The sequence below is a fragment of the Triturus cristatus genome, chromosome 4_1, assembly GCF_964204655.1.
Source record: "Triturus cristatus chromosome 4_1, aTriCri1.1, whole genome shotgun sequence".
In the NCBI taxonomy this organism is placed as follows: Eukaryota; Metazoa; Chordata; class Amphibia; order Caudata; family Salamandridae; genus Triturus; species Triturus cristatus.
In genome coordinates this window covers 1,114,272,542-1,114,294,665 of record NC_140585.1, presented here as the reverse complement: position 1 = coordinate 1,114,294,665, position 22,124 = coordinate 1,114,272,542, and the positions used below count along the sequence as shown (strand labels likewise).

Here is a 22,124-nt window from a genome sequence, read left to right as displayed (position 1 = left end):
GTCTGTGTCCTCCTGATGTTGCATGGTAGTGGTGGTCGCATTTGGTATCTTTTCTTTAGGGTGTCCCATGATGCGGTAGCAGCCAGGCTGGGCACTGATCAGGCGCGCCTAAATTTAGGAGCAGTGGTGCCTGCAGGTGAGTGGGGCCAAAGAGTTCAGTGTATGACCAGGTCTGGGCCCGGTTGAGGGTCTCGCTGCTCCAACAGTGCTATAAACCAGGCCGCTGGGTTCGCTGTCCAGGGTTATCCTTCCCAATAGTGGGTGTGGTGGGGGGAAGCCAGAGGAGCGAGTACAGACGAGCTCCATGGGGACACGCATGTACTGTGGTCTGGCTTGCAGTATGGTACCAGCCACTCCGTAGGCATCCCACCTAGTACAGCAGCGTGTGGCCAGCCAGCCCCCCCCCAGCAGGTTTGATCTCAGCAGTGATATCCTTCTGTGCAGTACCACGCAGCACTGGCCCAGTCATGCGACTTTTCCAGCAGCTTATGGGGTGCAGCTTAGTTGGGGATGCGTGTCTACTTTGCAAGCCGAAGGACCATAGAGTGCTATGTTCATTCACCTCGCGCCCACGCTTGCATGCGACTCACCACTTGTGAGGACAGGGTCTCCGGGCTCGTTTCTTCTGGAGTATCCCAGGGCAGGGCGGCGATAATCAGTGCGGTTTTGACCGCTGCTTCTCGATCGCCCACCCCGCAGGTGAGAGTGGGTGCCCTGACTCCCCAGCCGGGGCCTGGTGCGAGCTGGGAGGCTGCACTAATATTGTGGTGTGCGGCAGGTTATTTAGGCCTCTGCTACTGCCTGCTTCACCCGATTGCCACTCTGCGGTCCCTTCGCGCCAAAGAGCGTGCTTCTCCAGGCATGGCGGGGGTGTCGGGCCTCAGCGGGAGGCCACAGTGGCAAGCCCCATTGTCTCGCCAGGCCTCACTGCACGCCGGCCCGCAGGATCACAGAGATCTGTTTGTAGGAGAGGTATGTTGTAATCCCTTCTGCCCATCGGCCTCACTGCCTCTTCACCGGCTCCGGATCACTGTGTGGTGTCTCGGGAAGGGGCGGAGAGGGGGTCCGCGCTGACCCGGCTTCTGGCGCTGTGCCCGGGGTCCAGCGCGCAGCGGGCGACGGCCCGCCCTTCGAGCGAGGTCCCGCCTGTGCTGGGAAGCCGTCCCGGTGTCGTGGCTCTCAGCTACAGTTGTCGGTGAAACCCCTGGGGACTCAGCCAGCGGCGAAGCCGCGGCGTCGCAGGCCAGGAAGGGGAGGCCGCGGGCCGGCCCCTCTAAGAGCACCGGGGGGCCTCCGCTGGAACGCCTCGTCTTCTGGCTAGGTGGTGAGCCTCGCAGTCTGGCAGCAGTGGGTTTGCAGAAATTGCTGGTTCTCCTCCTAGCGCATTAGCTCCAAGGCGTGTGCAGTGACCGGCGTGGGCTTCCCCGCCGGGGATCGGTAGGTCGCTTGAGACTTTCACGCTGATCGTTTAGTGTCTCTTCATTTCTGTTTCAGTTTGGGGGTGTTGTTTCAGTAGATGGCCCCCAGCTTCACTGATGTTTGCAGGATTTTTCGTCCGGGCACGGAGCTTGGCTATAGTGCGACCACCATGTTCGGCGGTTAGCTACGCCCCCCGCTTTAGCGGTGATGATAAACATAGAAAGCACCACCTATACTATCCTGCGATTGTACAGAGTGACTCCCCATACCACCAATGAAGTCTCACCCAGTCAGCTATGTCTTGGGCAAGCCATAACCAACACTGTACCCCATCACCCAATCTGGGCGGAACACCAAGACACTCTAAACCGCCGGGAAGTTAGTCAAAAGAACTGCAACAGTTATGCCAGTCACCGGAGAAGTGTCAGGCATTGTGACACACAACTAGGAGAACGGGTGCTTGTGAAAGATTGTCATCCGGGGGTAAATTCTGTCACCGATTTGAGTCCAACTCATGTGTGGTCACAGACATCAAAGGGACTTATGATCACTGCACATCGAGCAACAGAAACTGTTATCCGTAACTTCTTGCATTTTAAAAGGTTGCCGAGTACCCAGGGGATCCAGAGCTTGGCAAATTCAGACAAGATGATGAGCCCAACGACTTAGCTGAGTGCACAGTCCCTATATCAGATATAAGCAACACCTTGTCAACCTGTGCCAGGACTGATAAGCTGCTACTTCCAGAGGCTGACGCTCGGCCCTAGACTCACACTGGAAACTGACCAGCCATCACAATCTCTGACCCAACCTTGCAGTTCAGAGAGTTATTACCTAAGCTCCAACACTGAAACATCGAAACAATACAAGGACTTTGGGTCAGAGTGAGATGGGCCACCTAGCCTGAATGGAAGAAGAGCTGGACCAGTGTCACGATATCTATTGATGGAGCGTAATTATCTTAAAATGATTCGTCTCAATCAAATCCTGCTTACTGGGTAGTGTGATACTAATATATACTTAAGAAACATGACTAACAGTGTGACTTGTGAAACATAGGAGAGTTCAATCTGCATCGTAAAAGCATGCAGTAGGATCGTAAACCAGTTCGAGATGAAAATTATTCATGAGAGAAAAATGTATACTGTTAATGAATTCACAATCCATATGTGCTATGAAAGCTGTAGCTTTTAACCAAATCATTACAAAAAATTGGAAAATGTACTCATTTAGTGGAAAAAGTGGATTAATTTAACTTGTTGAAAATGAAATGAGAAGGGACTTTTGTTCACGCAGCAGTACTATCATGAAATCCAGCAATTTTGAAATGTTTAGATAAGTGTTTACTCACTAATAAATGATTTGGCAAATGAGTTAGTGCTTGATGGGATTCAAAATAGTGTTTAATTATTTTATGAAGATTATTAATCACAAATAAAACAGCTTCATCTATATTCAATTACATGTTTGAAAGGTTAGTAACTTTTCAGTAAATAATAATGCCTTAGTTGGGTTTTTTCATGTAGGCCTTAACATGCATTTTCATTTTTTCCTTCGAATAAGACTAGAATGTGCTGACATGACTTCACTATCAGTTATGAGAACGTTTGCTAAAGTTTCTTTTCTCTAGTTTTAAACAAAGGATACTCTTTCTGCTAGTACAAAACTGTGTCAACAATGTTGTAAGCTCAGATGTGAGAGCTCGGGAATGGACATGATACAAATGAATTCCTAGTTCTGAGGAGAAACTAAATTAAAAATATTAATGAAAGGATAAACATCGGACGAATGTTTTACATATAATCTCCTGATCATTTGGGTAAAATATATGATCACCCCATGGAAAGACCATAGACTTTGACCAATGGAAATCGTGCAAACTGTGTAAAGGATACTTTTGTGGGAAGAAGCTATGCATAATTGGAAGTATAACTGCCCTGTGGAAAAAGGGCCCTGGCTGGCTATCTTTAAAATTTCCCATATGCATGCTGTCGGACTGAACTGTGATTTTCCTGAACTGAACTTTCCTGATCTCCTGCACTTTGCCAGCTGGTGAAGTTGAGTGGGCAAACCTTTCGGCTGAAGGGTTAAATGGCTCCGGCTATTGCTCGCTGTGCTCTACCGTCTCTTTGGGGTCACCTTGAGACTCCATATTCCTGGCAAATCTGCAAATGATTCTTGGTTTGTATGATTTATATCTGTATTCTGAAATTGCGTTTATATTCTCTCTGTCTCTCATTCTCACCAGGTGTTAAGAATTTAAATGTATTTGACTCTGAACTGTGATGTAATGTGATTTTACCTGTACTAAAACGATAATCGAAATTAAATGATTCTAAATGTATTTTTGTGCTTTGACCATTCAACCTGAAGTTTAGATAAAGATGTGTTATAATCATAGGTGTGTGTGTTATTCTTATTGTCCAGTCATTGAATATGTTATAAGGTTTATGCATTGTTAGGTAGGAACTTCTTTGTTCCAGGTCCTCAAGAGAAGTGGCCGTTCGTCTCTGATTACCGGATTCCCTATTAGCTCAATTAAAAGATCCATCGGAGGACCTATATGGTTTGAGGATACATTGACCTTGGTGTTGTAGAGTTTATATGGGCCAATCTCTGTGATATCGTAGTTTATGGTAGCTGAGGTGAAATTGACATATCAGTGGTGAGTAGTGATTGAGGTAAGAAAACCGGAAAACCCGTCATCATAGTCCACGCTGCATCACTATCGACTGTGTCTATTTGTTTTACCCTGTTTTTTTCTTTGACCCTCCCACCCCCGGATTTAACGCATATGAAGCTGCCTGTACAGTGCCGCGGGTTTATAATAATACACATGCTGTCAGTAATGAAGGGGGTTAGACAAACCACCTGTTAGAATGAGAGCCATGGTTTAGCCCGGAACCTGACTTATTTAAACCAAACAATTACCGACCCGTGTAGGCGGGTTTAGGCACAAAAACTACGTGCAGTGTCAGGTGTTATATTCACAGCACGAGACGCAACTCTACTGGCAACATCAATGCAGCCAGCTACGGCATGGTCACCAGCGGCCAGTAGTCAGATGTGAACTGATCAGTCAGTCACCTGATCAGCATCCAAGACTCCATGAACAGAGTCCGACAATCACTCAATCTCGTCACCCGTGTCCAATCCTGGTTCGAAGCGCCTCACTTTCTGACACTCGTATCTCCAGCCACATCCTACCTCCCTCCAGCGCCCTCTTCAATCCCATCTCATCCCAACCACTATCGTGAGCAGCAATAACAGGTCGTACCAGGGCACGACCTGCTGTCACCTCCTCAACTAAAATCTTACTCCAATGCCAGTGACGGCTCCACCCTAGTTAGGTTTGAGCACTTCCAAACTGCGCAGCGCAACCTAGTTGTCCCAGGACGCCTAAAGCACAACAGCAATACACCACAAAGGCACGTGCGGACTTCACAGCCAATAGGCACCTAAGAATTCTGTACGTCGCACTTGGATTGGTTGAAGGGCTTACAATCCTCCAATCCTAGGTTACCTCACATATTATGAGCCCTCCCCCTCTCAGGCAAATGGGAGACTGTGTTCAGCAATGGGATTGGCTGTTATGCGACCCGGAAGTACTAAAATTACAAGACAAATGTCGTCCGTCAAAAGATCGATAACAAACAACAGACGTTGAGTTGGATTTACGGATGGCCCGTGTAAGTAGCTGACGGGTGGTCAATTTAGTTCTTCGCTTGCTCTAAGTCACATAGATTCTTTAACATTTTCCCATCTACATTTCGCAAACCGATAGGAAACCTGTAACCGGAATGATTTCGATGCACGTCCAAGCCGTGTAACCTGCGCATTTCATTTGGCGCCGGTGAACGGAAAAAGAACCCGATCTGGGCTGGATAGTGAGCGCCGGGCTTGGGCAGCGCTTTTTGGGGCCTGTTTCATTCGTTAGTGTGAGTGCTGCCGTGGTTAGGTCGTCAGTTTGCCTCATTAATTTGCGCAGCACAAAGGCTGACAAGACGCTGTACCATCTGTTTGTCCTTTGGTTGTGCTACTTGTTCATGTGCCCCCACCACAGCTGGCTGCACCTCACATGACGCTTTTTACGCACCAGTGCAGCAATGTTTATATTACAGTTGTCCTGAGGTTTGAAGATCACACGCAATAATGATTAATTTTCCTTATGTCCCCTTAGGGGGTTCAGATCGGTAAGAGTTGGTACGCAACAAGAAGGATGTACGTTCGTCACCTCTTCGTTAATCAATATATATATCAGTTGAATTACCCGATAAAACTTTGTGCTGCCTGTATGAAATACTAAAACACTGACTATTTTGTGTTGGATGCCGTCGCGATCAGAGCTGCCGACTTTGGAACTGGGGAACTAGGTTCGAGTCTTGGCGCAACATCCTGTGATTCTGGGCTGGACATTTAATCTTCCCGTGCCTACCAAAAAATGAATGTATCGTTGGTCATGTAAATCGCCCCAATACCTTCGGTTCGAGTTCGCGTTATATAAAACTGCAACAGATTAAAGACTCAGCAGTCCGTTTTTAATGGCTATCCGTATGAGAGCCCCAGAGAGTGAATGATCCTCGAGCTCTTCAGTTGCCCATTTTAACCTAAATTATCTCGCTAAGTCCGGTTTCCTTTTATTTTGTCGCCTGAAACGCGTAATGTTGTTTCAGAATTGAAAAAAACTAAACTACGGGTATCGGAAAACGAATTTTAAACAGGTCTTGGTGCGCTAATCACTTGACAGGATGTACCTTGAGAGCTGTGTAAGAAAGTAGCAAAGCACAGCCTGGGCCAAGTCCTTCTCGCCTTTCCGGAACTGATGACGTAGTATTTAAGAAAATAAGGTGGTTCAAAAATACTTTAAGCTGCTGTTAAAAAACAATGGTGAAAATGTATAGTCTACAGAGATACCCTGCAGCAGTTATTTGAGTATTAGTAACTAGCCATACACAGACCCTGGCAGTTGCCTACCCTATAATGCCTACCCTATAAGCGTGACTGTCTATGTCCAATGAAGTTATATTGACACTGAAAAAATTAGATTGTTGATACTGAAGCTGTCGCTTGCCAGTGGATTCTTTAATGTTTTGATTCCATAAGGCTTCTTTGACAAGATAAAAAGGACCATCTCTTCAAAGTGAACCTCTTCTGAGTCCTCTCCTAACCTTTCAGCCCCAGGATATATCGCGGCATAAAAACAAACCTCACAACTTTCCAAATTCATAGTCACAGTGACTCCTTGGTGGTTTCTGCTGGGCTTAACAGTATTAGGACCAGTGTTGTGCAGTCCACTGCAGAGCTGCCGCCTCTGAGAGTGACCTGCGTTAGCTAGGGTGAGACAGTACATGGGCCTCTGACTCCCTATCTGGGGTTTTAATGGTACATCACCCACTGCAGACAAAAGGGTGACCAGACCCAACCCACCCCCTGCAGACAAAAGGGTCCCCAGACCAAATCACACTTTGTGGTTCTGTTTAGTGATCCATACGTGTTGGTCACTTACTGTTCCATTCTGGCATCAGATAAAGGTCAAGCTGTGCCATTAGAGCATCAGTGGATAAGGTAATTCTAGAGGACCATCTTTCAGTAACTCTATATGGACCATGTGTTCTACTGGGTCTATCCCTGCCTTGAGGGGAATCCCTTCTAAGTAGGGCTCCCAATATTAAACACTCCTTGCTGGCTGAAAAGCTGCAACTTTCACAGAAGCGTCCTCTTTCAGGCTCTCTACACCCGACTAGCACCTCTCAACCAATCTGTCCAATTGCAGCACACTCTACCTGTGCACACTGGAAACCAGATCCTGCCCTCGGGGCTTTCTATGCTTCCTGAGGTTTAGGAAACAGTTCTCCTAACTTCTTTAAGCCATATCTGCCAATGCACATATGAGGGCCAACAGAGACATGCACACAGTTGTCGTACACTGCTAATTGTGCTAATCCTTCCATTGACTTAGTTTGCATTTAACTAGTAATCTGCCTTGTAGAGGGGGAACTCCGCATGAGTTCATGTGCTCATGTCTGCCAGCATTGGCTCTTCTCACGTTGTTGTCCTGCTGGCACTATATCTTTTGGAAGCTGCATGATCAAACACTATTAATCTTTTATACAAATATGTCCAGTTGCAATCTTAAATATTATATTCAAGGAGATCTTTGTTAATGAAGCACAAGGTGAATTTTTTTGTTCTCATTATTTCCTTGATGATTATGATTCAATTGCATATCTATTTAGCTTATGAGAGCAATCACCAGTCTTTAATTTCATAGTTATAAGAAAAGCCCACTTATACTGATAAGTTAAATGAATGCTTTATGCTTAGTGTAAAATTGTCATGGACCTTTGTCCTTCACACTTTGACATTTAAATAGCAATATAGGCAAAGCAGGCGTGAAAAATGTATTAACGTAATTCTTTTGCTAATGCGAACTGCGCAGGCAAGGAGTCTGATTTAATTAAAATAATAAAACATATCTACATTATATGTAGTTCTTACCTGAAGGACTGGTTTCCTTTTCTGATAGCTTGCTGTGTTGGTCAAAGTACTGTCCGTTCTCACTAATGAAGATTCTGAATGGCCTATTAGAAGTCCTTTATGAGCACGTCAGATTTACCTCTGAGGTTGAGTACACCATACATTCACTGGAAAATGTTCTGTGGTAGCCTTATTGAGTTTCCATGTCTCTTCATATATCTGAAATACAGTTTAGATTGATGATGTGATTGAATGCAGTCTGTGCGAGCATTATGGGATCGCCATTGACGGCTTGACTCCTCAATTAATGTAATGAACATCTATGTTATCTATGTGAATCAAAAGCTCGCCTCTGCTGTGGTATATTATTTGTAGAGAACACATGCTAGGCTATAGCAATATAACAATTGCAAAATGCAAACAGTTCAAAGACTGATAGATAGTTAAGTAAAAGTCAGATCATAGGAGGAAATTAATGTTGTTTATTCCTAACCTTTAAAAAGATGGTTGCTTTTAACGGATGCCTTAAAATTGAAGGCATAGAATGACTCCACAGGTTTGAAATTCTAAAGAGTGGGAATGGGTGAATTATGTGCTGGGCCATGTCGGGAGTATTTTTAAATGCCTGTTTAGAAGACTTGTTAACTAGTGCCTTAGGAAGAAAGTCATTGACTGAATCTTTTTGAGCTTGAAATCCCATAGAGCAGACCAAATTGGAGGCATTAATGCACCCATTTACAACATTTAATAACTAGGACTATTTGGTAATAGTTTGGCTTTTTGGGGATTCCATCCATCCATGTTTGGACAATCTTTACCTTTTTAATTGATACAGTGATTATTGCCGGTGACAATAATTGAACAAAAAGTCAACATTGTGAAACCACACATTCATCCCACATCTTAAATGGAATTTCTTATTTGATCACAACTTGTCAGTAAAGAAGCAACGACTATGACTAATATTCTAGAATAAAGCAAAACCAAAGGGGATGAGGGACGGAGTGTTGAACAATGCAAGCACTCACCCCCAGTCAACTGATCTGGGTTTAATCCATCATCATTCTTTAGCTCACTCCGCCACCCCAGTTCAGACATGGCCATATGCAAATCAGTCGGACCCTGTGCCTCATGGGAGCAGTCCAACCCGAACTGCCAAGCCATGTCTTCCCTGGACCGGAAACAAGCATCCTGGGACCGGTTTCTGGCTAATCAGCCGTCATAAGCCAGGCTAGCTTGAATCCAGTGGCAAAGTGAGCAAGGGACCCACGTCTGGGCATACCCTGCCAACTTAGGGCGAACAAAGCAAAACCAAAGGGGATGATGGATGGAGTGTTGAACAATGCAAGCACTCACCCCCAGTCAACTGATCTGGAACGGCATGGTGAGCAAAAAAACGATGGTCCCGTGCTCTCCATGCCACTGGAATCAAGCTATCCTGGCTGAAGAGGGGTGAAACCCCGAAACCCGTCCTAGGATGCTTGTTTCCAGTCCAGGGAGGACCTGGCTTGGCAGTTCGGGCTGGACTGTACCCATGAGGCACAGGGTCAAGACTGATTTGCATATGGCTGGGTTCAAACTGGAACGGCATGGTGAGCAAAAAAACAATGGATTTAGGCCCAGATCTCTGTACTGGGATGAATGTATGACATTGTTCTTCATTCTGTCCATCAATTGTTGTTTTTAATATTCTAGAATGCAAGGCAGCAATCTTTAGACATAAATTTTTCGGACACTCTGCATCTTATAATCAAAGTTAAGTCCTTATTGTACTGCTGTAGGCACTTAATCCAAATTGGTTCTGTCCTTCATAATATAAGTTCCCTATACCCCCCAACCCACGGGGTTGTTCCTTTCATGATCTAATTTTAATTTGACCTCGGTTACATTATATTACTCACTGTAGCGAGTTGCTACTGGATATCAGTGGTCTTTGTTTCTTACGGTTCATGAATTCTCTCACATAAAGGTCTGCTACCTACATAAGTCTTATTACAATTATATATTAGAACGTTCACCACACCTTTTAGGAAAGGTTCTAAAGTTGCAAATGTTTTAAGCTCTTTTTTTGGATAAATTTACAGTTTTGCATTTCTCAATTGTGAATTTGCCAACAGAACAGGTACAGTACTTATGGGAAATATTCCACTTATTAGGTAACCAGTTTGTTTTCTCTTTGACGTGAGTAGCTGGGGTAGTTTAGATATTTAATCACAGTGCCATGTCTGTTTATGATTTTTTAATATATTACGTTTTTTTTGCTGTAATTTGGTCAGTCTTTAAAATACATTCACCATACATATATTTTTGTTATAGTCAGTGATAAGGTGATCAAACTCTTCATCTTGGTTCATATGCTTTGGTCTGGGAATTAAAGTAGTATTTTTCCTCAGGGGCTATCTTCTTAGCTCAGCTTAACACCTTTTCGTCATACCCTCTTAAGAAATCCATGCTCTAAATCAAATAAAAGAGAATCTTAGAAATCTGTGCCCATGCTGCACTTTCTTCTAACTTTAATCACCTTCTCCATAGGGGTTAGCACGTCTTTTTAACTTGGGGTGAGCTCTATTCGCATTTAGTATACCATTACACACACCTGCATTTCTGCGAGCTGCAATAAACCATGTTTAAATGCTGTTAAAGATGTATTGTAAATACGATTGTTGATGAATGCAAACAAGTAGTATATACAATTTAACAATGACAGTTTGCTCTTTGTAAAATTGGTCATAATTGCAGGAAACATTAGGCGATGGCCTCCAACTTTCTGATATGCAAATTATTACATGAGTATGCCTATTCTTTAAATGTACTTGTGGGTAGATCTGTGGCTGCTGTCTATAGTACATTCCTGCAGCACATGTGTAGCAGTGGTGCTTTTTTGCTATCTACATGATAGTCACATGTTCCTTCAAGATAATGGGGACGGTATGAAGTTTGTCATTTTGTGTAAAACAAATGTTAATGATATATATTGACTGTAATGTAAAATTTCCTAGCGAATGAGAAGGAAAGTTTTTTATATTAAGGACACAGAGCGAGGATTATCAATGTTTTCTTTATTTTTAGCTCAGCAGATCAACAATATCAATAATAACCAACAAACTGACTACATTTCCCATGAGTCTTTAAAATCTATACCCGAGTCACCAATGGCCTTGTTCCATCTTGTATATAGACACAAATGAATAGGAGATTGATCATCAAGGAAAGGTGGTGCTTCTTTCATCATGAGAAGTATTGTCATCCGCATGTGATCAAAAGTCTTGTTTCTGTTCAGCTCCTAGTGAATAAAACAGGTTGTAATCTACCAAACTTAATTCTTAGTACTAATAGCACAGTGCTTATTGCTTAAACACATCTTAATGACAGTTCATAACATACTGAAAGAATAAAATATGCGAAGTATACTTATCACCACAGAGTATCAGATGATCCTCCACTCTAAGCATTAGAGGATGGTCCTCTGTTGGGATATCCTGAAAAGGAAAATGGCCTGCTGAGATGGCTGAGCAACAAGTATTGATGGTCCTGTACAGCAAACCTTTCTTGGCTTACTCTGATAAGAAGTTAACTATCTCTTCTACATCTGATCCAAACCTCTTAGCACACACCAGCTTGACCACCTGTGCAATGTAGATTTGTACTGCTTGGCAGTCTAATCCGCCCACACTCTGCTAATAAAGCAAGCAGCTGGTTGAGATAATTCTGGGTCCTCCCAGCATGACCTGTAATCTTCCGCTCTATCATTTGTAGAGCCCCTTCTTGTAGCAAATGGTGGAAGTTGCGTAATCTGGAACAGAGGGATTGGAGAATCCACAAAGTTTAAGAAGAACTACATACCAGGCTTTAGATCACCAAATCCAACTCCGCTTGTTGTCTCCTGACCTGGGTGATCAGTCTGCTGGTCATCAAAAAAGGGGGAATAAGGTATCCCATAATTGGACTCCAATCCTGTAGGAACGCATCAGTGGTTTCTGCTGGGGGAATCCGGACGCCAGCTGTAGAATCGCAGAAGTTGGCGATCCAGACGTGAGGCCAAAAGGTCTATCTGGCACGGTCCCATCTGATCAAACCCTGGGTTAAATTGACATGCACTAGAGTTTTTTTTTAGATGTCTGGAATGTCAGTCCACTGTCCGATTCAGCCTCCCGGTAAGGTACTCCGCTGTCACCGCGATCTTGTGGAGCAGGTGATCGGGACAAAAGTCTTTTGCCAGATTCACTAGAACCTTGGAATGTTTTCCTCCCAGGCTGTTGATGAACCACACTGCTGACACATTGTCCATTTTCAGAAAAAAGTGTCAGTACACCTTGTTCGATACTAGGCATCTTACAGCGAAGAAACAAGCAAGAAGCACCAGGCAGTTGATGCGTTAGGTTTCTTTTTCGCCAGCCCATTGAAAGCCGGTGGTAATATCCTCCCACTGGGGCCCCCAACCTAATTGACTTTCACCCAATTCTATTATGAGGTCCAGGGTGGATCCAAATATGGCCCTGCCATTCCAAGCCTGCATGTATTCCAACCACCACTCAATCTTCTGTCTGGCCCTCCCTGTTGAGTGAAATCTCCACGCAATAGAGATGCATCGCCTTTAGTCTCTGTAGGTACCTGTAGTGTGGGGGACCTTGAAAAATGGCTTGGCTGGAGGATGCCGGGGGCATACCATTCTGGCTAAATGTCGTAGCAGGATCTTTTCCTTCAGTAAAGTTCTTCGAAGCTCTATGCATATCAAGGGGATCTTCTACAGCAATCTCAGGGACTGATGAATGGAATCGATGACAAACCCCAGGAAGACTATCCTTTGACAGGGGTTGACCTAAGACTTGTAGTTTATCATAAATCTAACGTTCTGTAACACAGCAGTTCCATCTGGAGCAGTTCCTGCAGACAAACCTGGTCCTGATGCATGAGAAGAATGTCATATGGGCATATAAGTTTGGCCCCTCATGCCTGGAGCCATTCCATTGCCAGTCTCGTTACCTTGGTGAATCACCAAGGGCCGAAGAAAAGACCGTATGGATGTCACGTGAACATGGAGATCTGCTTCCTCCATTCAAACTGAAGAAAACACAGATGAGGAGGGAGAATTTGGATTGTTTAATAGATATACTTGAGGTATTGGCGTACCAGCAGTCCTTCGGCTGGAGGATATCTCTGAGAATATGCATGCCCTCCATTTTTAAATGCCGATAGACAACCCATTTGTTGAACTCACTGGACAAAACCCCTTGACTTTATTCTCCACCAGGAATAAGGTGGTGAGAAACCCTCTGGGATGAAGAGGTGCTGTAGTTATAGCTCCTTTCTCTAGTAGGCTATTTACTTCCTGATCTATCAACTGATCAGCTTCTTGTGGTAAGGTCAAAGGTAAGGGACGGATTCTTTAATGAGGGGTCCTGAAGAACCGAGGCATGGAAACCCTGCACTGTCTTAAGAACTGAGGCATCGCTTGTTAAGGTCCTCCAATTGAAAAGGAAGAAGTGTAGCCTGCCTCCCAAACTTCCAGGGAAAGAAAGGGTACACTTATCGTTATTATCTCTAGGGGCATCGAAAGCTCCTCTCAATGCACCGTTGCCACCTCTACCATGTCCAGTACCACGAGAGGGGAAGAATCCCCCAAATCTCCCCTGATCTTGCCATTGCATGGATCTCTTAGTTTGCAACTTGTTGGGAGCTGTATAGTATGACCAGCTGAGTGAGCCCCCCCTGCCTCTCCCGGTCCCTCCAAAAGTCTTCTGGCCGAAAACTTTCTGCTTGGATTGTTGTGCCTTATCTAGAGGAAAGCATGGTGATAAATTTGGAAAGTTCTTTGATAAAAGGGTCTCCAAAGAGAGCACCTTCGGCCACCTGGCCTGCCTTAGACGTGACCAGCTCTTCTATCTTAGGGTCAATTTTATTAGCAGTGACCTCCTGCACTCTGAGGAGAGGGCACAGTACGCATTACCCAGGAAGCACATGGCACACTGAGCCCAGCCTGAGAGGATGTCTGGGTCACTGAGATTTGAGATTACTGGTTTCCCAGGGTTCTTCGGCCAGATTTAGAATTTTGGTGAAAGGCCTCAAGACATCTAAAAGTTTATCCTGACATGACTTCCAAGAGCGATCAAGGCCCTTCTTCGTGTCCTTAATACATTTTGTAATAAACGTGGCAATTTTTGGATCGATTTCGGGGGGGGGGGGGTATTCACTACTTTCTCCAACAGTGATTGTGTGGGCCATTTTGAGACCCCTTCGACATCCAGGTCCGGTTTGAAGAACTGGGATGGAAAAATATAGCTTGGGATAAGCAACTCCAAAGAGTCGGCCAACTCTGTATAGTCTGCATCATCAATAGTCAGTCCTGGTTCTTCGAACGGCACCTTCTGGTCTCCACAATCTGCTGGGGCCTGGTTCATCCCCATATTCAGCGTTGTCAGAACCTTCCCTGTCATCTCTCTAAAGGAGGAAAGAATCTGCATCGGGGGTAATCCCAGGAGTGTCTGTCTCCGGACTAGCTTGTGCCGCCGACCATCTCTTTAAAAAGGCTAGACGCAGCCTATCAAAAGCATCTGATGGTGGACTGTTTTGCTTCCCCTTGGACTACCTTACCGTAAGGGAGAATACTGGCTTTGACGGCCAGCAGCAGGAATTGTGTATAAATAGGCTTTATTGCTGAAGAAATGGCCTGTTGGAACAAAGCGTCCAGGATATCAATGAGCTCTTTATTAAGAAGTAACCATATCGGTTGTTCCACTGCTTCTATGGCCTGCTTTTGAGAATGTGCCATATTAAGTTAAATAGATATGCTGGCCGTAATCAGTCTTTTCAAATAGAAAAAAAAATCTGGGAAGTTTTGCGAATGCTTGATGGTAGATAACTTTGCCCAAAGCAAGGACGGGCTGTCGGGGAAAACCTGCAGTTGGGCTTTTAAGAAAGAAAAAAAAAATTTTTTTTTTATTCGCTTATAAACAAAAAAATAAACGGTACACATTAACACACAAAGCATGATAGTCAGTTTACATGAGTCAGCGAGCGATCGACAAGAATTATTGATACAGTTCACATTGACTATTGGCCAGTCTAGTAAAACCAAAGACAGGATGGTGCCCGCTTATGCAATCCTAATGCAGTCCAGACTTCCTGCGAAGCTAAGTACAAACAACTGCCAAATATTACAAGCAGCTAACTCTTCCCTTACAGTTCCGTGTACATAGACCTCATGGTTCCCGGGCTATCACAGGACAGCATGTAATAATCATTCCTTGCCCGCATCATTACCCTGTTTTGCCGCTAGGTATTGCGCAAACAGACCCCAGAAGCTTTTAGGTCGACTGCGGGGAGGCAACAATTCATTATATACGTCCGACTGGGTATTACAGTAAAGCACATCTCTCTCCCAATCTGCCACAGTTGGTACAGGTCCACGCATCCAGCGCATCGCAATCCTACGCTTAGCCAATAATAAACCCATAAAGACTAACTTTCTGAGGTTCTTGCTGAGGGGTTTTGTGTATCCCAAGAGAGCTAGGAGGGTGATCAGGGGAGAGGGATTCATCTGCTATAGCATTTAATGCTTGAAAAATGTGCTTCCAAAATTCCCCAACTGGAGGGCACAGCCATGCCACGTGTAAAAAGTCTGCTTCTGCCATCCCGCATCTTTCACAGTGATCTGTGTCCCTGAGCCCATAGCGAAACAGTATATTCGGCGTGTAGTGAACCCTATTCAGATACTTGAAGTGTACCAATCTGTGCCTGCCATTGAGTGTGAACTTTTGGGTGGCTACACTGCAGCTATGCTAGATATCATCGGTGAGGAATACTCCCAATATCATTCTGCCATTCCAGCTGGGCTTTGGTGTTTTGTGTGTATTTAAAGGCTTGTGATGTGGCATAGAGTTTCGAGACTAATTTAACAGGGTACTCTGAGTGCATAAGAACAGAGAAGGCAGGGAGTTCTGGTGGTTCTTGTAGCTCGTCGCCAAGCAGTGCCCTCAGCGCATGTCGAGTTCTGAAGAAATGAAATTTTGTTAGGACAGTAGGGTCGAGTAAGCCTGCTACCACCTCCTCCCACGTACATACTCTTCCCCTCCTTAAAAATATCGCCCATCACATGCACCCACAGGGCGCTCAGCGAGCGGAGTGCTCCTCATGCTGAACTAATAGCGAACAATTGGCACCATTCTATAGGCATAAGTGGAGAGTACAACTGAGCTCCAGCCTGCATTTTTTGTAAAACGTGCCAGGCGTGAACTATAGAGTTGATGGAGTCCAGAACGCTGCAACGCCTGATAGGCACCTGAGTAAACAAACGCGGGAGGGGGTCAGGACTTGTTACTACCTTCTCTATTTGGAGGTGAGGTAAATCATGCGGGCTGTTAATCCAACCATGCGCTTGCGAGCCTTGCGCCACCCCATGGTATAATTCTAAGTCTGGTGCACCCATCCCCCGCAGAGTAGGGCAAGGTTAGAATATCCAGCTTGACACACAGAGTTTTGCCTGCCCATGCCAGTTTACCCATCAGTGTCTGCAGCACTCTAAACATGTGTTTTGGTACTACTACAGGGATATTGAAGAAGAGAAAAAGGAATCTGGGAAGTACTTTCATTTTCATCAAGGACACCCGCCCCACCAACGCCAGAGGAAGCCGTATTCCAACTATCTATATTTTCCTCCAGCTTGGCAATGGCTCTGCCGTAGTTCGCTCTAAGTACTTGCTCTGCATCAGAGTGAACATGGATTCCCAAGTACCTAACCGCATCAGATGTCCATTGGAGAGGGAAGTTTAAGGGTGTCGGGCCTGTAGCCGGAGTTAATGGGGAAAATTATAGATTTGTCCTAGTTGATTTTAAGACCAGAGACTGCCAAATCGTAACAGTTCTCGGATTATTGGGGAGAGGTTCGTGTCCGGGTTCCGTATATATAGTAGTATATCATCCGCGTAAGCAGAGACAATAAGGTTGTAGGTGGGAAAACGGAGACCTCTGTTACCGTGGTATTCACAAAGTCCCTCAACAGAGGCTCTGCAGCCACCGCATAAAGTAGAGGGGACAGGGGGCACCCCTGCCTGGTGCCCCTAGATATCTGAACAGGAGAGGACACTACGTCACCGATGCTCACTCGAGCAGTGGGCAAATTATAAAGCACCGAAACCAATTGGAGGAAGACCTCCCCCCACGCCGAGGTGCCTCAGAACCATAAGCATGTATTTCCGTTCAACCCAATCAAAGGCTCTTTCAGCGTCTAAAAACACTGCTGCCACCTTAATCTCTGGTTTAACGTGCTGCAAGACACCAAAGGCTGTTCTCAGGTTGTATGATAGCGTGCGGCCCGGTACACAGCTCGCCTGTTCAGGGCCCACCAGGAGGGGCAAAAGGGGGGACAGCCTATTGGCCCATATCTTAGCGAAGATTTTAGTGTCGACATTTCTTAACAGTGGTCTGTAAGATGAGCACTCCTGGGGAGCTTTGCCAGGTTTCAATAACGTTACTATTAGTGCCTCATGCATAGAGGGGGGCATGATGCCAGTCTCCCCAATTTCCTGGAACAATGTGCTCAAGTGGGGAATCAGCCGGTCACCAAAAGCCTTGTAAAAGGACACTCTGAGCCCATCCTGTCCGGGGGCGCTGCCGTCAGCAGGGATGTGGAATTCCTATAGCCCGATGCCCAGGACATATTGTTTGGGGTCAAGGGCAATACTTTCTCATGTGAATTTAGTCCTTGGGACAAGTAGGCCCAACCCCCTACAGTACAAACCCTTTGGCTGCCATTTTACAGTACCACATTATGGATCAGGGAAAGGCATTGCCTGCAGTCAAGGTATTATTTGTGTCCATGTGTTAATGCTGTTCAAACTTGTTTTTATGGTTCATTAATGCAAAGACTTTATAATTAGGGTGGGCGCTCTAAGCAAATGTTGTAAGCTCCGACTGCACTACTGACGGTGGTTACAGTATAAAAAATGTGTACACACTATCTCAATGTTTAGCAATATGAGGTTATGCATACTGCTCCCAGAATGCTTTCTGATTAGATGCAAATATTTGCAGAAGCTTGAAAGCAAGATTGATGTTTCTTTGCTTTCAAAATAAAATGTTCACAAAAAAATGCAAAATCATTTAGCTAAACTACTGATAAAATGTAGGTACCATTTCTTTGCAGCATCATTTAGTAAAATGTGTTGATTTACACTAGTATTTCCGAAAAATATTCATAATGAAAAATTAGTGTAACCAGTTTTAATAAGAATATGGGAAACATACAAATAAACAAGCATTGGTAAAGCCAGGTCTGAAATTGTTTGTCAGACTTTTTGTTTTGTCAATGCGTGACTTGTTTTGGCATGGTTTTTGTAAAACCTTATTGATGTGGGAGCTGCCGGGCCCTCACCATTCTAACAAACCTAGTCAAAAGCAAAATTTGTTTTGGTCTCAAAAAGCACATATTGTACAGTGGTACCTGGCACTGAACAAAATGATTGTGTGTCGATGTACTCCTTGTGAAAGAACAGAATGTTGTCACTAAAAGTGAAGCTAGCCGTTAGACAGTCAGACGGAGAGAGACCAAACTTTAATACACACAAAAAGGTCATGGTTAACGCCAGACCTAATTAGCGGCCTAATTATTAAATAAAGTGCACCCATGTTCCTGGATTAAGTGCAGATATGACTTTCTTGAATCCACAAGCCTTTATCGAAGTAGGCCAAGAAATAGTACTCCTAGAAAATATTTGTGAACTGCATTTTAGCTTGAACAAATATGCAGGTATAGAGATTTCCTCTTAATCTTTGTGTTTGCAAGACATTCCCTCCAACCACTTTTTTCCCAACCCTGGAAGAAGCTATATATAGGGTTCACCCATGTTAACACACCTCTAGAGTGCGAGGTGAAGCCAGCTGCTTGGAACGGGCCTGCTAGGTTACGCCTTGTGAGCATAGCGCAATTAGGGGCAAGGTGCGTCTCTTGAAGCAGGTCTACCTCCTTTCTCTTCAGATATGCCAGGATTTTGCGGAACTTTCTGTGGTCATTTACACCTTTCGCATTCCAAGTCACGAGTCGCAGGTGCCTTCCGCGTCCCTGCCCTGTTTCGTAATCTGTAATTCGCTGTAATCATAGAAATGGTATGCCCCAGCAGCAATGTGAGGTGTGTAACCCTGATCCCTCATGACTCTAATGTGCATGTGAACCTTTAAAAAAGGAAAAAAAAGAACCCAGCCCCACCCCCCCCTTCCACGCCATGCCGACCCCAACTAGGCATAGGCAGTCTACTGCCCTCCCCGCCAACAATCGCTATAGCACATAGAAGGAAAACAACAATTGTGCTACAATACGCACTAAGTAACATACAATAAAAACAAGCGTGAAATGTATTGGGGCGGATGTTGCCTGCCGACACTTAAATATACCACAGTGCCACCCCGCCACTAAGCATCTACCATGAGGCTACCATTGGGAGAGAGAAGTATCCTAACGAGGCTCGTAAACAGTTCCTGAACAATTGTGTCTCTCGCACTCGGAGGGCCAAGCGGCCTTGCACCCCAACTCCGGCTTAAGCAGAATAGAAACTATAAATTAGTAGAAAGAGAACAGCACACAAATTAGCAATCGTAGCAGTAAACAGAACAGCATGGTAATGAAGTCCACACCCAAGCAACCACTTTCAAACCCCCCCTCCCCCCCCCAGACTAATGCAGCAAAATTCTACACATGAGGGTGGGTCCCTAATGGGACCTAGGGGCGCAGTCCCCACTTCAGTCATTGTCATCAAGACCTCCACTTGCACCATCCGCACGGTCGTCCTCTGTCTGGCCCTTCCTTCGTTTGCCAAGTTTGTCCCAGTCTTTAAGGGCTTTCTGGAGGGACTGCGGATCAGTGAATATCTTGGCCTTCCCGTTTTGGATCACTCTCAGCCTTGCCGGGTACAGCATTGCATATTCCACACTCTGCTCCCTCAGCTTGCGCTTTAGCGGTGCAAATTGCTTCCTGGCCTCCTGAACCCTGAGAGTGAAGTCTGGGAACAAAGAGAAAGAGGAACCTTCATATTGTAAATTGCCCAATTATTTCGCCTTCCTTAGTGCCGCATCCCTGTGTCTATAGTTCAACAGTTTCGCAGTGATAGGCCTTGGAGGGGTGCCGGCCGGGCTCAGGTCCCAACAAGCGGTGCGCACGCTCTGCGACAAACAAAGGGAAAAAAGTGTCAGTACCCAGCAGAGTAGTGAGCAGATTTTCTGTAAAGGACTCCATGTTACCCATTGCAGTGGACTCGGGAAGGCCTGTAATGAGAAGGTTGCTGCGCCTCGATCTGGCCTCCAAATCCTCTGCTCTGTCCTGCAAGGCAACCAGGGCCTTCTCCGTTTGTGTCTGCGTGCTGTTGGAGTCCGTCTGGCCCTCCTCCGTTTCGGTGATTCGTCGTTCTCCCATATCGAGTCGTTACGCATGTTTGTCCACCCTGCTCGGTTATTCGATCCATTCTGTAGGACAAGGCGTCAATTTTCGCACTGATTGCCGATAGCCCCTTCTGCATCGACGCTAGGATCGTTTTGATGTTGCCGATGGGGTCTTATGTTAATGCCTCAGACTCTGACATCCCCGATTCTTCATCTTCTCTGTGTCTGGACTTCCGCTGCTCAAAACTCAGCTTTGGCTATGACTTATCTGGCTTATCCATATTGACGCCTCTTTGCGTTGGTGCAGTTAGCGCAGGGGCCACACGCTCCGCTACAATAGCTCCTGTCTCAACAAGCGTGTTCGCCGCCTGGTGAAGGTCACAGGCCCCAAGCAAGGGAGACCGAGGGGCACCCCAGGTCAAATAGCCGCAATCCACTCACGGTGCTAGAATCAGAGCTGCCCGGTACCACTATGGTAATGCCCCCCCTCGCTTCTCAGGTCCAGGGGGGGGGGGGTCTATGCAGCCACGAACACAGCTCAGAAGAGCACAGGGTCCAATGCGTGGACGAGGCTGCACCACGAGGGTGAGGCCTCGCATGTGTTGCAGTCCAAAATGTAGTCACCAACTTAGATGTGGGGCGAGACGGTCTCACGCTGCCTCTCAGACGCTTAAAGGGGGCCTCAATGCAGGCAGCAACTCACTCACCAGATTGGGCGCCAGGCTTCAGTCAATCCGCCTGCATGCGGGGCGCACCGCAACACATCAGCAGCAGTTTCCGTAGCTGCTCACTCACTGCCGATCTCATAAATGATATCGGGATAGTGGTACAGCGCTCTGTCCGAGGCTAGCAGAGTCGTGCAAGTAGTAAAGTCTTCCTCACCAGCCGGGGCACGTGAGGGCTGGGTGCTGGTGGAGGTGCGGCCCAGCAGGAAGCGCCTCCCACGTCGGTCGCGTCGTCGCCAAGTGCGGGGGAGAGGAATGTCTCGGGCCGTAGCTGAGGACCCGCTGGAGCAATCAACCCCACTCCTTCAGCAATGAGGGCACCGGGAGACGGGCTTCACCCGCCCAGACCTCTGATCTGGAGTCTCGCCAAAAAGCAGCCCATTCTTGTCGGATATTCGTGGCGGTTAGCGGAGCTCGCTTAAGGAATGGCCATCTTCAAGTCAGGCAAGCTCTGCCTCCTTGCAGTTGGGAATTCTGCGGTCACAGAACCGGTAATTGGAGTTGGAACAGGATGATGAAACCGACATGGATTAGAGTAATTGCCAGCCTGAGGCCCTGAACAGCTGAACGAGTTGCGACGGAAGAGCAGACCAGCGAGATGCGTGGCCTCCTGAAACATTTGCATGCCCTCTAGTGGCATCTAAAGGTTACCGCATCCAGACTGGGTGGGTGAGCGATTTCTCCATCCCCTCTGGACACCAGGAACTCCTAAGAGGCCTAAATAGACCACGAGAACTCTGACGTGGCCAGAGGATGCGGACCTCGCAGAGCTCCGAGCAGAACATGAAAGTGGGTAGCTCCGACATGGTCCAGTTAGGCCGCCGTATGTATGCAGCACTCGGGTGTGCAGCTTGATGAGTCCGAACGTGTCAAGGATTGTTTTGTTCTCCCTAGAACCCCAACTTCTGGCAGCTCCAACTCTGAATTTGTTCTATAGAGGATTAGAGTGGCCAGACGAGGGAAATGGTATAAGAGAGGGTACTGCGGGGATGGAGACCTGGAGCAGAGAATCCGAATCATTAGATCTGTTGCTCACAATGTTAACACTAAACACCAAATGTTGATAAACAGTAAGATGATAAGAGTTACCTGTAAAGTAAATGAGCGTGGGTTAATACTCATGCGAAAGCTGTGGGA

At 45.9% G+C, this 22,124-nt stretch overlaps 1 protein-coding gene across 4 annotated transcripts in view; it reads left to right on the top strand.

Moving 5' to 3' along the window:
- The first annotated feature begins 4,984 nt into the window (after positions 1-4,984).
- HBP1 (HMG-box transcription factor 1) overlaps positions 4,985-22,124 on the top strand; it is a 425,155-nt gene continuing 408,015 nt past the window's right edge. For all 4 annotated transcript variants that reach the window (XM_085654131.1, XM_085654129.1, XM_085654130.1 and 1 more), the window contains exon 1: positions 4,985-5,108. In XM_085654131.1, the coding sequence (XP_085510257.1) occupies positions 5,100-5,108 (9 nt within the window). In that variant the 5' untranslated portion in view covers positions 4,985-5,099. The remainder of the gene's footprint in view (positions 5,109-22,124) is intronic.